This window comes from Alternaria alternata (assembly GCF_001642055.1).
Source record: "Alternaria alternata strain SRC1lrK2f unplaced genomic scaffold CC77scaffold_5, whole genome shotgun sequence".
In the NCBI taxonomy this organism is placed as follows: Eukaryota; Fungi; Ascomycota; class Dothideomycetes; order Pleosporales; family Pleosporaceae; genus Alternaria; species Alternaria alternata.
The window spans coordinates 1,247,262-1,260,037 of record NW_017306194.1 but is presented as its reverse complement, the minus strand read 5'-3'; the positions used below and the strand labels follow the sequence as shown (position 1 = coordinate 1,260,037).

Sequence of the window (12,776 nt, the reverse complement as noted above, 5' to 3'; positions counted from 1 at the left end):
AAACCATGACCGATGATCAAGAATACCCTGGTGCCATTGATTTATTGCGTTACGAGAGTTGATGATTTGGGGTTGGATCGGGAATACTGACAGCCGACGATCACTTGCCGAGCGTCGCAAATCGGCCTTCCCCGGTAGACACGTCGACGCTACCTTCGTGGCAGGAACGCGCGACAAGCCTTACTGTGAGGACGATTTACATGCGCATTGCCGCCACCTTTCGTGCTATCTTCGCACATTCCTTGAGGACATCATCGCTACCTATAACACACTGCAGCCCAGCCACCGCGGAGCGAATCACGGCTTACTAGTCATCACTCATCATGCAGTGCAAGCACGATGCTTGTTACCCAATAAAGGTCGACATGCACTGATCCCCACTAATGAAGCCATCAGGCCCGAGCCGTCAGATGCCAACCACTTTAGTGAGATTCGATACATCCAACGAGGATGCTTTGGACCAAAAACGGCAACTTGCTTCATGGAGCTTCTGCAAGCCATCACTGCAGCAACGCATGCGACTACCACATCGCCGACTGGTAGTCGCCCAAGTGTCTGCAGATCATGGAAATATTGGGTTCGATGCGCAAGTATAAAGAAGGCCCAGCGACATGTGTTGCCAAGCAGTGAAAGGTCCTTCAGCACATCGCGTATCATATACTGGCGTCATGCGTGTATCGGTAGCAGCAGTCAGTTTGTTGGCCTCCTTAGCCTCAGCCAACTTAGACAGCCCTAGCTTGCTACAGCAGTTCTACGCTCCTGGACGCCTTTTAGGTAACTCCTTCGGCAACCCAGGCGTCAATGCGACATACGACTATGTCGTCGTTGGAGCTGGCTTAGCCGGCGCTCTTACAGCATCCAGAATCGCAGAAGCATTGCCAAACATGACGGTCGCAGTCATCGAAGCTGGCTCCTTCTATGAGATATCGAACGGGAACTACAGTCAGATGTAAGTTCAGTGTGAGAGTGCATGTCATGTTGACATGCTAATCTTGGTGGCAGTCCTTACTATTCGACCATGTATGTTGGTCCGGATCCTGAAGACTACCAGCCGTTGATCGACTGGGGCATCTTCACCGAACCTATACCCGGCGCGAATGGACGCCGGTTTCACTACGCGCAAGGGAAAACGCTTGGTGTATGTGACCTTTAAATATACGATTCTGGACGAAAAGCTAATCGCAGCCCAACTTGTAGGGCAGTTCGGCGCGGAATCAAGAAATTTACCACAGAGCAACCAAAGGTTGGTACGAATCTATCGCAAACATTACTGGAGATCCTGCCTACTTGTGGGACAACATGTTCCCCTTCATGAAGAAGAGCTTCTCCTTCACACCACCCGATGCTCGCTTTCGCGCTGAGAATGCCAGCAACATCAACTTCACGCTCTCCGCCTTCGATATCCCAGGAGGTCCTGTTCACTTGAGCTTTCCAAAGTACGCGCAACCAATCGCCTCGTATGGTGCAGAGGGATATGCTGCTGCTGGCATGAACGCAGCGAATGGCTTTCTTGATGGAAACCTCTTAGGATATGGCTACTGGCCCTTCACGCTGAAACCCGAGGACAGTACGAGGAGTAGCACCGAATCGGCTTTCCTTTCTCACACAGCTGCAAGAACGTCTTTGAAGATTTATCAGTCTTGCATGGCGCGCAACATTCTTTTCGATGAGTCAAAGCGTGCGACGGCAGTAAACGTCACAGCTGGCGGGATGAGACCGTTCATCGTTCACGCGCGCAAAGAAGTCATCGTGTCCAGCGGCTTATTTCATTCTCCTCAGCTACTCATGGTGTCTGGAATCGGTCCGCGCGAGGCACTCGAACGATACAACATCACCGTCATATCCGAACTAAATGGCGTTGGTCAGAATCTTCGAGATACTCCCGCTATTGGCGGCGTCGTTCACCACACGAACGTACCGGGAAGAAGTGCTTGGGAGCGCGAGTCTTCGTCTTTCGACGCAGCTGTTGAGCGCTATCTGACGAACGGATCTGGTCCTCTTAGCAGTCCGGCTAGCGATTTTGCCGCCTGGGAGAGAATGCCTGAACAGTTCACCACCAACATGAGCCGATCTACTCTCGAATTCTTGCGAGATCTGCCCAGCGACTGGCCGAATGTAGAATACGTATTGCAGGCTGCAGAGCGCATCCTGTCTTCAGCGCAAACTGCGAGCGATACAGGTGTCATCGGCACAATATTGACATCCACCACGAGCGCGGGAAATGTCACCATCCAATCTGCTGACAACGCTGTTGCACCTGTCGTATACATAGGCTGGCTCGACTCCCTTGAAGACCAGGAACTTGCTGTTGCGGCATACAGACGTGCACGCACCATCGCCGCCAGCATATCCGCATTTGGTGATGAAATAGCGCCGGGAGCGAATGTCACAACGGATGCGCAGATTTTGCACTATATTAGAACCAAAGGGATGGGCGCTATTCACCACGGAGCAGCGACGTGCGCGATGGGAAGAAATGCGTCGAATGGAGCGGTCGTTGACTCTAAGGCAAGAGTCTTTGGTGTGAGTGGACTGAGGGTTGTAGATGCAAGTTCTTTGCCATTCAACGCGCCTGGACATACACAGGGTGTCACTTATGCGCATGCGGAGAAGTTAGCGCAGGATATCATTAATGCTGTGAATGATGTCTAGATTGGTGGTGACCAATAGGATGCTCATACACAACATTGCAGCTTGCTCAGTTTTGTGAATGCTCTGATGTCCTACAGTGCACTTACGATGAACATGATGACTCATTAAATCTTGCGTCTATGTCGAAGAAATGGGAGGGGGGTGTAATGTGGAGAGTTCCAGTCTCGAAGCGGGATACTGTGAAAGCCAGTCTGAGCATTGCTGCTTTGAGCTTCATTTTGATCGCTTCAAAGAGAGAAGTTCGAGAAGACGCGAGGGTCAAATAATGTGGTGCAAAATAAATAGAGATGATGTGCAGAATACGTCACGTATCGAAGGGATGGCGGTTTATTTACGGAAGAGATGTAGCAGCTATGGAGTCGTCGCACAAGAAGGGTTGCATACTGGACAGAGCTGCAATTTAGTGTCGAGCAGCGAAGCCGCTTACGAGTCTCAAACCATGCCACGGCAGAACAAAAGCCGTCTCAGATGAGCATTGGCAAGTATATTATACTTATACCCCTTTCAAGAAATAACCCGAGTTAGTGTCGTCTCCACCTACTCGTGTACTCTTCACATCGTAGTCTTTTGTAACCTTGATCGTACCAAGCTCACCCTCCTGAGCTGAGTTCAGCGTCCGTAATGGTATGTTACCTTGTCGGCACAACTCCTCTTCCGACTCTGTCGCAGTAACCCCTTGTTCCAACCGTGTGATACTTCCTCTATGGGCCCTGTTCCCCCACTTCGATCCGCTCGGGCCCTTTCCCTCTGAACCAATCGTTATGATCTGGCCAAGTGAAGATAGTTTGTACCCTTTCTGCTTCGAACTACCTCGCTCTCCTCCTCCTGATCCGTATGAAGGTCCGCCCGCTACTCGCGTCCAAAGTGCTTTAAGACTTGGCAAGTTGACGGCGATGATAGCAAATTGTATCTCGAGCGCAGCAACAATGACCATCTTTCCAAGCACCCATGATGTATCCGGCGAGTTGTTTAGCTCCATGAGAGGTATGAGTCGGAAACACGCAATAATGACGGAACTGCTGCCAAAGGCCATGACTCCCAGTACTGCTGCTTTGCGCCGAACTGACATTTGGAGTTTCAAGACTGTATGTATGGGGAGGATGAGGATGTAGAAGTCTTCCAGGATGTTCTATCTAGCTGTTAGTGCTTTGTCAGATAGTGATTTAGGTGTATTCGAGACTTACGAGGACAGATGGCCCTATGAGAAGGACGAGTTTGCTGATACAGATAGCATCGGGATGCGTACCTGGATGAAGAATCTCATCAAATGGAATGCATTGGAAACATGCGAGCATGATGTTGATAATCAAAATTGCAAGGTTCAGGACTCCGCCAATGTATACGGCTATTCGAAAGGTTTTGCTTGGGGAGAGGCGCAGGTAAAAGAGAAGGAAAGCCGATTTGATTACCCAGTGAACTGAGTAATAAACCACTTCTTCTATGAATAGCCACTGTTGTCTGTTCAGCTCAGTCAAGATGAAAATCTCGTATTAGACCGTACCTTGACAATTTCGAGCTGTTGGACACCGCTCAACGTTTCCATGTGTAGTCCACATCCCCAATACACGAACATGTGCAGGACAACTTGTTGTCCAATGCTAAACAACTGCACTTTCAGTCAATACTGATAACATAGATATACTCCAGGGCATAGGCACATACCAGGATTAAAATGGCAAAGTTGTCATCCCAGCCACGAGTCCGTAGGACAAAATGCCGACAGTAGAAGCGTAGGAATACAGATGTAGTACCAAGAAAGAAGGTAACATACGCTACAGCATAGGCCAAAGGCTGTAGAGTTGTCAATCCCATAGTAACGAAGGCGTTTCTCCCGAGTGGTTTAACATTGAATTCGAGCGGATGCTCGCTGTCTCAAAAGAAGTACTCGACAGGAGTCGCATAGTAAACTGCAAACAGACACGTTCGTCATGGCCAGTTGAGGAACAGTTTCAACATTTCCTAACCGACCCCATGCTTTTTTCCTACCGCCCCCACGGGCTCACAAAATAGAACGTAGGAAGGATGCCACCGGGTATGAGGCCGAATGCGAGCATGTGTTGCTAAGATCGGTGAAAGACGTGCGTATCTGAGCTTTGTTGTAACGTATCAAAGACAAGATATTCCACATCGCCCAGGATAAGTGGTGCCTGCCTAACCGCCGCGCATGATTAGGTTTTTGCTTTACTCCGTTGAGACGGTTCTGCGGTGCGGGAGGCTTCCCTTGTGGGTTACGGCTCGACCCATGTACTAACCTGGCGCACGCGCTTCCCCGAGCCGTCAAGCTGAAGCCGAGGAACTGGTTCGGTCTAGAATAAGTACACTCAAACTGCTACTCAAGCGTTGTGTTCACCACATGTCTGCAGGCTCTAGCACATACGACTATATAACGTACCAAGAGTCAGGCGTTAGGCAGATCTGTCCTCCCGAAAATCGTACCTGGGTACTGGGAAGGATTTCGAAAAGGATGTACGGAGATGGGGGGCCTAGCATGAACCGCGGAAAGCGAAGGATTCTCTCGTATCGCTCGCGTGCATGAAGAAGATGTGACTTCCTGTTGGTGGTGGAGGCGCGTGTGCGTGTCGACAAGGGCCGGGACGCGTGGTTGCCAGCCGATTCCCCGCCCCACACCTAGGGCTATCTCGCCACTCAGCACGTCCACCAGACCCTAGTAGCTTGACTTGCAATCTCCTTCTTCACTAGCAAATTCCAGCGCTCCGGAACAGTTCCTTTTCATAAGAGCATTGTGATAGGTGAGCGGGTGTTATGGCCGCTTGCGCCCGCACACGGTCGACCCTGGTTTTAGCTTCTTCAGGTCGAGAATGCAGTAGCGGAGAACAAGGTAGTAGAATAGGGTAGCACTAACGCTCTGTGTAATTCCATCTTTCAGAGTAAAGCACTATCTCGTCAGGCTTAACTTGTGCAAGGCATTCGCTATTTCTTCCCTTCAGCGTAACATACGTCATGAGAAGTCAGGGTTGATCCAAACAGCACTGTCACATATATTCCTCCTATCTTCTGCAAGATCGAACGCCGTCTGCCCATTCACCATTATGTCGATCGTTGTGAACCCGAAAGAAAGTTCCTCAGGAAAATCATTTTCAGGGCCAAAGGTGTTCCGCCAGCACACTGAGGTGCATTTTTTGTTACTATTTGACTCTACTTCTGTGTGGTTGTTGTGGTTGTACTTCGCACACATATGGACGCAACCAACGAGACCATTCACCTGGCCTTTAACATGACTTGACCGGCCGTTAGAGTTGTTGTAGGCATCATTGTAGAGTTTGAGAAACAAGTAGGTCCCGCTGTTGTCGTAGTAAGGGTAGACAGTGCTGTTACACGAAGGACAGTCGCGAGATAGCGTGGGTTCAGAGCTGTTGATGAGGCCAACGATGGCGCTCGTGCTGATCTCTTGCGTCGACAACATGGATGATGGTATTACAGATCAGAACTGAATGCTGGATGCAAGCACTCTTGAACTGCTGCTGCTAGTGTTGTCGCTGGGCTCGTTGGACTTGCGTTTTGCGAGCGTGCCGCCTACTCCATCATCACAGCGCTAGCGACAACTTCGATAGCGGCAATTATCATGATCCAAAAGTTTCTCTTGCGCAGACCGCACGTAGGTGTGACCTCATAGTTTGTAAGGATTTTGAAAGTGCCGTGATCGCGAATAGGAGCGACTTCTATTTCAGTGCTGGGAGCGACCTCCAGATCAGAATATGGATGCGACGTCGTATTGCAAAGCTCGCGATAAAATATGAGGATTACTTGAACAAGAATGATAACGGAGATGTCTTTTCTGGTTCGAGAGGTCGCCTTCATAGCCAAATCTGAGGCTCTGAGGTCCAACTGTTGGGCCGGACTGTCTAATATCACAGCCACAATGTTAACAGGATAGAGACGAATTCAATTAAACTCGATACCGGCGAACAGCCTCATAGGACACAAATCTTCTCTGCTGATATCGCGTAGGAGAGCGATAAGTTGGGGCCTGCCAGATCAGATCTCGCCCATATTGTGCCATAGATATATATGACCTTACCCATATTGGTAGTCATCTTTTGCGAATCTTTGAGTGGATCATGTAATGGCTCACAGCCTTCGTTAGAACTGCTTTCGTACAAGTTGAGTCTAGCCTCTCCGCGCTGCAAATGCAGTGATGAGAGGCGAGGCGAGGCATGGGTGCTGCAGGGCTATATGCAGCTAACGTGCCCCTTCGCCTATCAAGAGCAGTCCAGTAGCCGCTTAACGGAGGGGAACTGCAAGGAATTTAGGTAAAACGTACGGCCTCCAAGAAGGATGCGCATTGCTGCTGTACCCTGATCGTGGGGGCACTCGAACCGCGGAGCATGATGCTAGCTTTCCGTACATACGGAGGTGTGCTGGAAACGAGCAAGTGGCCAAGTAGCGTATTGCTACGGATAGCTATATTGCAACCCACTGCACCCTCTGAGACAGGGTCTCAAGTCGTCATCCAAAGCCTCCTTCGTTTTTCTTACTTCGCGAATCCAATCAGGGAGCTTTGTGTTGAGCCTCAGAGCTTTCGCGACGACCATGGACGTCATTCGAGATGCTGTACACGATGCCGCGCAGCGTAGTGTATCACAAGGCGCCATTGCAGCAACCCTGTTCGGCATTGTCTTCCATGTATTGATTCGACCATTCGAATTTGAGCTGATCATGTTCCATTTCATGGCGGCTTCTACTCTGACCTTTTTCGGGATGTTTTACACCTTTGGCTTCGTGAAAGCCCTGGCCTTTGCAAGCTGTTTCAGCATCGGATTGCTTGGTAGCATTGCTTTATACCGATTAGCCTTTCACCGATGTCGAAACTTCCCAGGGCCGACCGCTGCTAAAATCTCAAAATTCTACGCAGCGAGACTTTCGGCGAAGAATGTACAGTACTACAAGGAGCTGGAGAAGATGCACGGTCAGTACGGTGACTTTGTGCGCACAGGTGAGCGACTAAGTACCCAGGACTCCATACGCGTGGATTCTGATGAGCAACAAAGGTCCCCGAGAGATCAGCGTTCTACGCAAGTCGGCTGTTCCAATTCTCTATGGTCCCAATTCGGAATGTTCGAAATCAACATGGTATGGCCAGACCGGCAACGACCCGAAGAAGTGTTCGATACACATGACGCGTGACTTCAATGATCATCGCCTTCGCCGCCGTGCTTGGGACCGTGGCTTCTCCATCAAAGGTATGCATGAATTCGCAAGGTATGTTGGAGGTTCTTCTGACTCTTAGCAGCGCTCAGCACATACGAGCCACGTATCAAAGCAAAGGCAGACTTGTTTAAGAGTCAATTGACAGAGAAAGGAGGAAGCTCGATGGATGTGTCCGCCTGGTCAATGTTCTTTAGCTTCGACGTCATGGGCGAGGTCGGTTTCGGCAAAGACTTCAACAACCTCAAGAGTGGTGTAGAACATGTTGCCATTAAAGGAGTTCATGCTCACATGACGATGTTGGGGATCATGAGCACAGTTCCGTGGTTGCTCAACGTCTTGAGTTCCATTCCTGGGGCGGCAGCGGGTTATTCGGACTTCTTCTCTTTTTGCGCAGATCAGATCAGGGAGAAACACAAGGTATGTTTCATGGTCGTTTCTTGAGTAACAACGGGTTGACGTAGCCTAGACATGGAACAGCGAGAAGTATCCGCAGGATGTTGTATCATGGTTACTCAAAGCTGTAAAAGAGAAGGATGCTTCAGCTTCGCCAAGTGCAGCAGCTCTCGAGGATGATTCGAGGGTGATGATTATCGCTGGAAGGTGGGCAATCCGAGAAAAATGATCGAGCAACACAGCTAATACGATGTAGCGAGACAACAGCCACTACCCTCGCCGGAGCTCTCTTCTACCTCGCCAAATGTCCCACTAAGCAGAAGCGACTCCAACAGTTCCTGGACCAAGCGATGCCGGGTGGATACAGCCAATGGTCATACGAGAAGGTCAAATCAGTCTCTTACCTGGATGATTTTCTCAACGAAACGCTGCGACTTCGTCCCGCGTTGTTGACTGGTGGAGCGCGAGAAACACCAGCGAAGGGCATCCAGGTGGACGAGACATACATTCCTGGCAATACGAACGTGGTAGTACCAGTGTCGCTCATTCAAAGAGACCCGCGATGGTGGCAAGAGGCTGAGGATTTCGTTCCGGAGCGATTCGGCGAAAGGAAGATACAGATGGAGACGGACAAGGCTCCGTACTTGCCATTTTCTCTAGGTAGGTACTCCAATCCGGCTACTGTTCGCGTGTCGTAATCAGCTGACACTTTTATAGGCGCGTACAGCTGCCCAGGCAAGAATCTAGCTCATATGAGCTTGCGCATCTCTCTTTCGATGATTGCGCAGAATTTCGACGTGAGTTTCGCATCTGGAGAAACTGGAGAGGAGTTCGAGAAAGAGATACTGGACACGTTCACCGTGACGCTTCCGTCTCTTCAGCTACGGTTCACGCCGCGAACCAGTGCTTGAGGATTACGCGATGAACGTCGTGAGCCATGCGTCATGGGTATGCTTGACGTAGGAGCTTGAGAAGTACAAGACTGTGTGCTGACAGCAAATGATCGATCGCGTGCAGCGACGCAGGATTTCCAAGATTGGGTAGACTTGTGAGTGAAGAGACGAGATTGCCAAATAGGACCGAGGTCGAAGAGAGGGTCGTTAAACCGATAGCCATTACAAACCCCTCTACAACCTGGTTTTCAGATCGCTAGCAATGATATTCCGGGTCTCCCGTATGCACGGGCAGACACTAATGGATCTCCTGCGCAAGCGGCTTGGCTGGGTGTTGTCTAGATTCCAACAACGACATGGTAAGGCAACGCGAGCACGTTGGAACTCGTGTTACTGGTAGTGCCAAACGTTCTTTAGAAGCTATTGCACAGCTATGCCCGTTGGATTTGGCCCAGATAGCTAACGTGCGAATGCCAATGACGTCATTGGAACCCTCTCTGTAAGACGAAAACCATCATATCCTAGCGAGAACCTCCTCCGTTGAGACTTCAGCGCGACGTTCAGAACAAAGCAGATACTTCAGAACGTAATCTTCTTCCGACCTCAGGTGTTTGTCTGGTCTGCGCTCGGACTTGTGGCTAAGTCATCATGCGGAAACTTCCCGATCAGGCATCACCCCTTATGCCTGAAGCCTCCAAATAAACTATAATTTTCGGCTCAGGACAATAATGCACTCTTTAAGCGACTGACTGTGGGCTGTACGATTGCTACCAAGAAGCTAATGTTTCATATGTAGCTGGAATTCCTCGGTTCACTCCGATAGTAGAACCTTTTCTGGCGAGTCTCCTGCGAGATGGCTAGCCATCCATGGCTAGACCTAATTGCGTCCGTTCGCGTTTAACTCCCTGCCCGCAGACCGGGTTCGGGGTATCACAGTTCCCAAACTCTCGATGCGAACTTTTTGCCCAGGATTCCGAACAAATCAAAACCTATGGGTGAATCCGTCAGTGGGAATACCACTAGGAATGCCCAGGCCTTGGGACAAAAGAAGCATGTATATAGGTAACCATGATGACCCGAGTTTGGTAGAGTATCACCAGGATCTCTCCTTACCTTGGCCTTCCAGCGCTGCCCATCATGCGTAGCTCATTGTCACTCGTTTATTTGGCCGTTGCTATAGTCTCTGCTGTACCGGTCGCGGAACATGAGAAGAGACAGAGCGCAGAGTTCGACTATGTCATCGTTGGCGTACGTTGTTTCCACCATATATCGCGCTACTTTGCAGAGGAGTAGTTGCGCTAATGCGCAATACAGGGTGGCACCGCAGGTCTTACACTTGCGAATCGTTTGTCCGAAGATAGCACCATGAAAGTCGCTGTGATCGAGGCTGGTGGTCTCTATCAGGTTACGAATCCACTTTTGTCGTCGACTCCAGCTGGAGATGTTTTGTGGGCAGGCTCTAGCCCTTTGGATCAGAACCTTCTTGTGGACTGGAATTTCATCACAGCCCCTCAAGCAGGTGCGAATGGTAGGAAGATCAAGTATGCCCGCGGAAAATGTCTGGGTGGAAGGTAAGCTTCAAGACTCGGGTTTGGACAAAGACATAGCCACTAATGTGTGAAGCTCGGCGCGAAATTTCATGATCTATCAGCGGGGCGACCGTGGCTCCTACCAGCGTTGGGCAGATCAAATCGGCGACGACTCGTACACTTTCGACAACCTCATGCCTTATTTCAAGAAGTCGATCAAGTTCACGCCACCCAACACCCAGCTTCGTGCAAGCAATGGGTCGGCCGAATATGTCGCAAGTGCTTTCGATGCCAGCGGCGGACCGCTCGATGTGTCCTATGCGAATTATGCGGGCCCTTTCTCAAGCTACATGGAAGGTGGCATGAATGGCATCGGCATCCCAACCAGACCCGACTTCAACTCCGGAGAACTCATGGGAGCGCAGTACTGCAGCTCCACGATCACGCCTGGTAATCAGAAGCGAGCTTCGAGTCAAACAGCGTTCCTTGAGGCTGCTAAGAACCGTCCTAATCTCAAAGTGTACTCTTTGACACGAGCTGAGAAGATTATCTTCGATAGTGAGAAGCGTGCCACGGGTGTTCAGCTACCCTTTGGCTCCATCCTTACCGCGAAGCGAGAAGTTATTCTCTCCGCTGGTGCTTTCCAATCTCCCCAACTGCTCATGGTCTCTGGTGTTGGTCCTGCCGCACAGCTGACGAAGTTTAACATTCCCGTCATTGCTGACCGTCGTGGTGTTGGTCAAAACATGCAAGACCACATCTTCTTCGGCCCCACCTACCGCTACAAGGTCCAGACATTGACCAAACTAGCCAACGACCTTCTTTACGTCGGCGCCCAATTCGCATTCGACTACGGCCTACTCAAGAAAGGTCCACTTACCAACCCCGTCTGTGACTTCCTAGGCTGGGAAAAGGCTCCTCGAAACCTCATCTCTTCAGAAGCTGCCGCGGTACTAGATCAGTACCCTGCTTCTTGGCCTGATATCGAGTACCTTTCTGCGCCTGGCTATATCGGAGATTTCTCCAATCTCTTCGCGACTCAGCCAAAGGATGGTTACCAATACGCATCCATCCTTGGTGCTATCGTGGCCCCCCTCTCTCGTGGTTCGGTTACCATCACGAGCTCCAGCACAGCCCAGCTCCCTTCGATCGACCCTGGCTGGTTGACCGATCCTACCGATCAATCTGTCGCCATCGCCATCTACAAGCGCACACGCCAAGCTTTTGCTACGGATGCCATGAAGCGCGGACTTGCAGATACGAAGGAGTATTTCCCTGGTCCTAACGTTCAGACTGACGAACAGATCCTCAATACCATCCGTGATACAGTAGGTCTACTTTGTATTCGTTTCACCGCATATACTGACAAGAGCAGTTGATGACTGTGTGGCATGCGTCTTGCACATGCAAGATGGGAAAAGTTGATGACCCTGATGCAGTTGTGGATAGCAAGGCGAGGGTTATTGGTGTGACAGGGTTGAGGGTTGTAGATGCGAGCTCGTTTGCCCTACTACCTCCTGGACATCCTCAGGTATGTTATCTCCTGTCGCTTCGTCAGTGTCACACTAACCTCCAATCAGAGTACGGTATACGCGTTGGCTGAGAAGATTGCGGATGATATCAAACGCAGCTGGTAGAGACCTCGGGGTCTGTCGGGTAGGCACGCACGCAGCATTGCGTAGTACGGTTTCAGCGCCAGGGTAGAGCATCTCTCTGCCCAAGGATATACGGAACTCAAATCAGCTTCCGATGCGACATGCGACGTCTAGTTCTTCGCTCCGCGCGAAATTGTCTGTTTTGTGATCGTGTTGACAACAGAACTCGCTGATATGGCGGGCTACGGGCGATCCTGGCGGCAGCGCCCGCCCAGCCCCACCATCCTTCCGAAACGCGTGGCCGAACCAATAACACCCTAAATTCAACACCACGCAATTCTACCAACATACGTCGAATTCGAGCTGCACTTGGGTCGTAGCATCGTCAGAGTTCATTGAAGATATATGTCGTGCGCAGATCGCAGAAACTGTCCTTGCCCACCGATATATGTCGATGCAAAGGTATTTGTGTATCTCTGACCAGGTTACGCGTCACGCGCTTCCAAAGCCAGCGATTCCTCCACATTGAGGGTGAACTACACTGT

General features: G+C 50.5%; 4 protein-coding genes across 4 annotated transcripts; 3 read left to right on the top strand and 1 right to left on the bottom strand.

Annotated features, from left to right (window-relative positions):
• Window positions 1-668: 668 nt before the first annotated feature.
• Window positions 669-2,652, top strand: CC77DRAFT_930073 (alcohol oxidase; the record flags this gene model as incomplete). Its single annotated transcript, XM_018534141.1, has 3 exons — window positions 669-949; window positions 1,003-1,138; window positions 1,198-2,652. 3 exons carry the CDS (start codon window positions 669-671, stop codon window positions 2,650-2,652), a joined length of 1,872 nt encoding a protein of 623 aa, XP_018388856.1.
• Window positions 2,653-3,145: 493 nt separating this feature from the next.
• CC77DRAFT_1029392 (hypothetical protein) lies at window positions 3,146-3,947 on the bottom strand (the record flags this gene model as incomplete). Its single annotated transcript, XM_018526509.1, has 2 exons — window positions 3,146-3,781; window positions 3,837-3,947. 2 exons carry the CDS (start codon window positions 3,945-3,947, stop codon window positions 3,146-3,148), a joined length of 747 nt encoding a protein of 248 aa, XP_018388855.1.
• Window positions 3,948-7,203: 3,256 nt separating this feature from the next.
• On the top strand, window positions 7,204-9,125 carry CC77DRAFT_930566 (cytochrome P450 67; the record flags this gene model as incomplete). The annotated part of the gene is made up of 6 exons (XM_018534167.1): window positions 7,204-7,606; window positions 7,662-7,853; window positions 7,904-8,238; window positions 8,288-8,421; window positions 8,471-8,874; window positions 8,932-9,125. The coding sequence occupies 6 exons, from the start codon at window positions 7,204-7,206 to the stop codon at window positions 9,123-9,125; spliced, it is 1,662 nt and encodes a 553-aa protein (XP_018388854.1).
• Window positions 9,126-10,113: 988 nt separating this feature from the next.
• Window positions 10,114-12,445, top strand: CC77DRAFT_718787 (alcohol oxidase). Its single transcript, XM_018532887.1, has 5 exons — window positions 10,114-10,355; window positions 10,422-10,678; window positions 10,731-11,964; window positions 12,012-12,167; window positions 12,217-12,445. The coding sequence occupies exons 1-5, from the start codon at window positions 10,245-10,247 to the stop codon at window positions 12,271-12,273; spliced, it is 1,815 nt and encodes a 604-aa protein (XP_018388853.1). The 5' UTR covers window positions 10,114-10,244; the 3' UTR covers window positions 12,274-12,445.
• Window positions 12,446-12,776: the final 331 nt, after the last annotated feature.

Bases quoted from the DNA above. Each gene is read 5' to 3' on its own strand.
- CC77DRAFT_718787 (XM_018532887.1), top strand. From the start codon at position 10,245: ATGCGTAGCTCATTGTCACTCGTTTATTTGGCCGTTGCTATAGTCTCT. The intron at 10,356-10,421 runs GTACGTTGTTTC...TGCGCAATACAG, and splicing joins TCGACTATGTCATCGTTGGC to GGTGGCACCGCAGGTCTTAC. The intron at 11,965-12,011 runs GTAGGTCTACTT...TGACAAGAGCAG, and splicing joins TCAATACCATCCGTGATACA to TTGATGACTGTGTGGCATGC.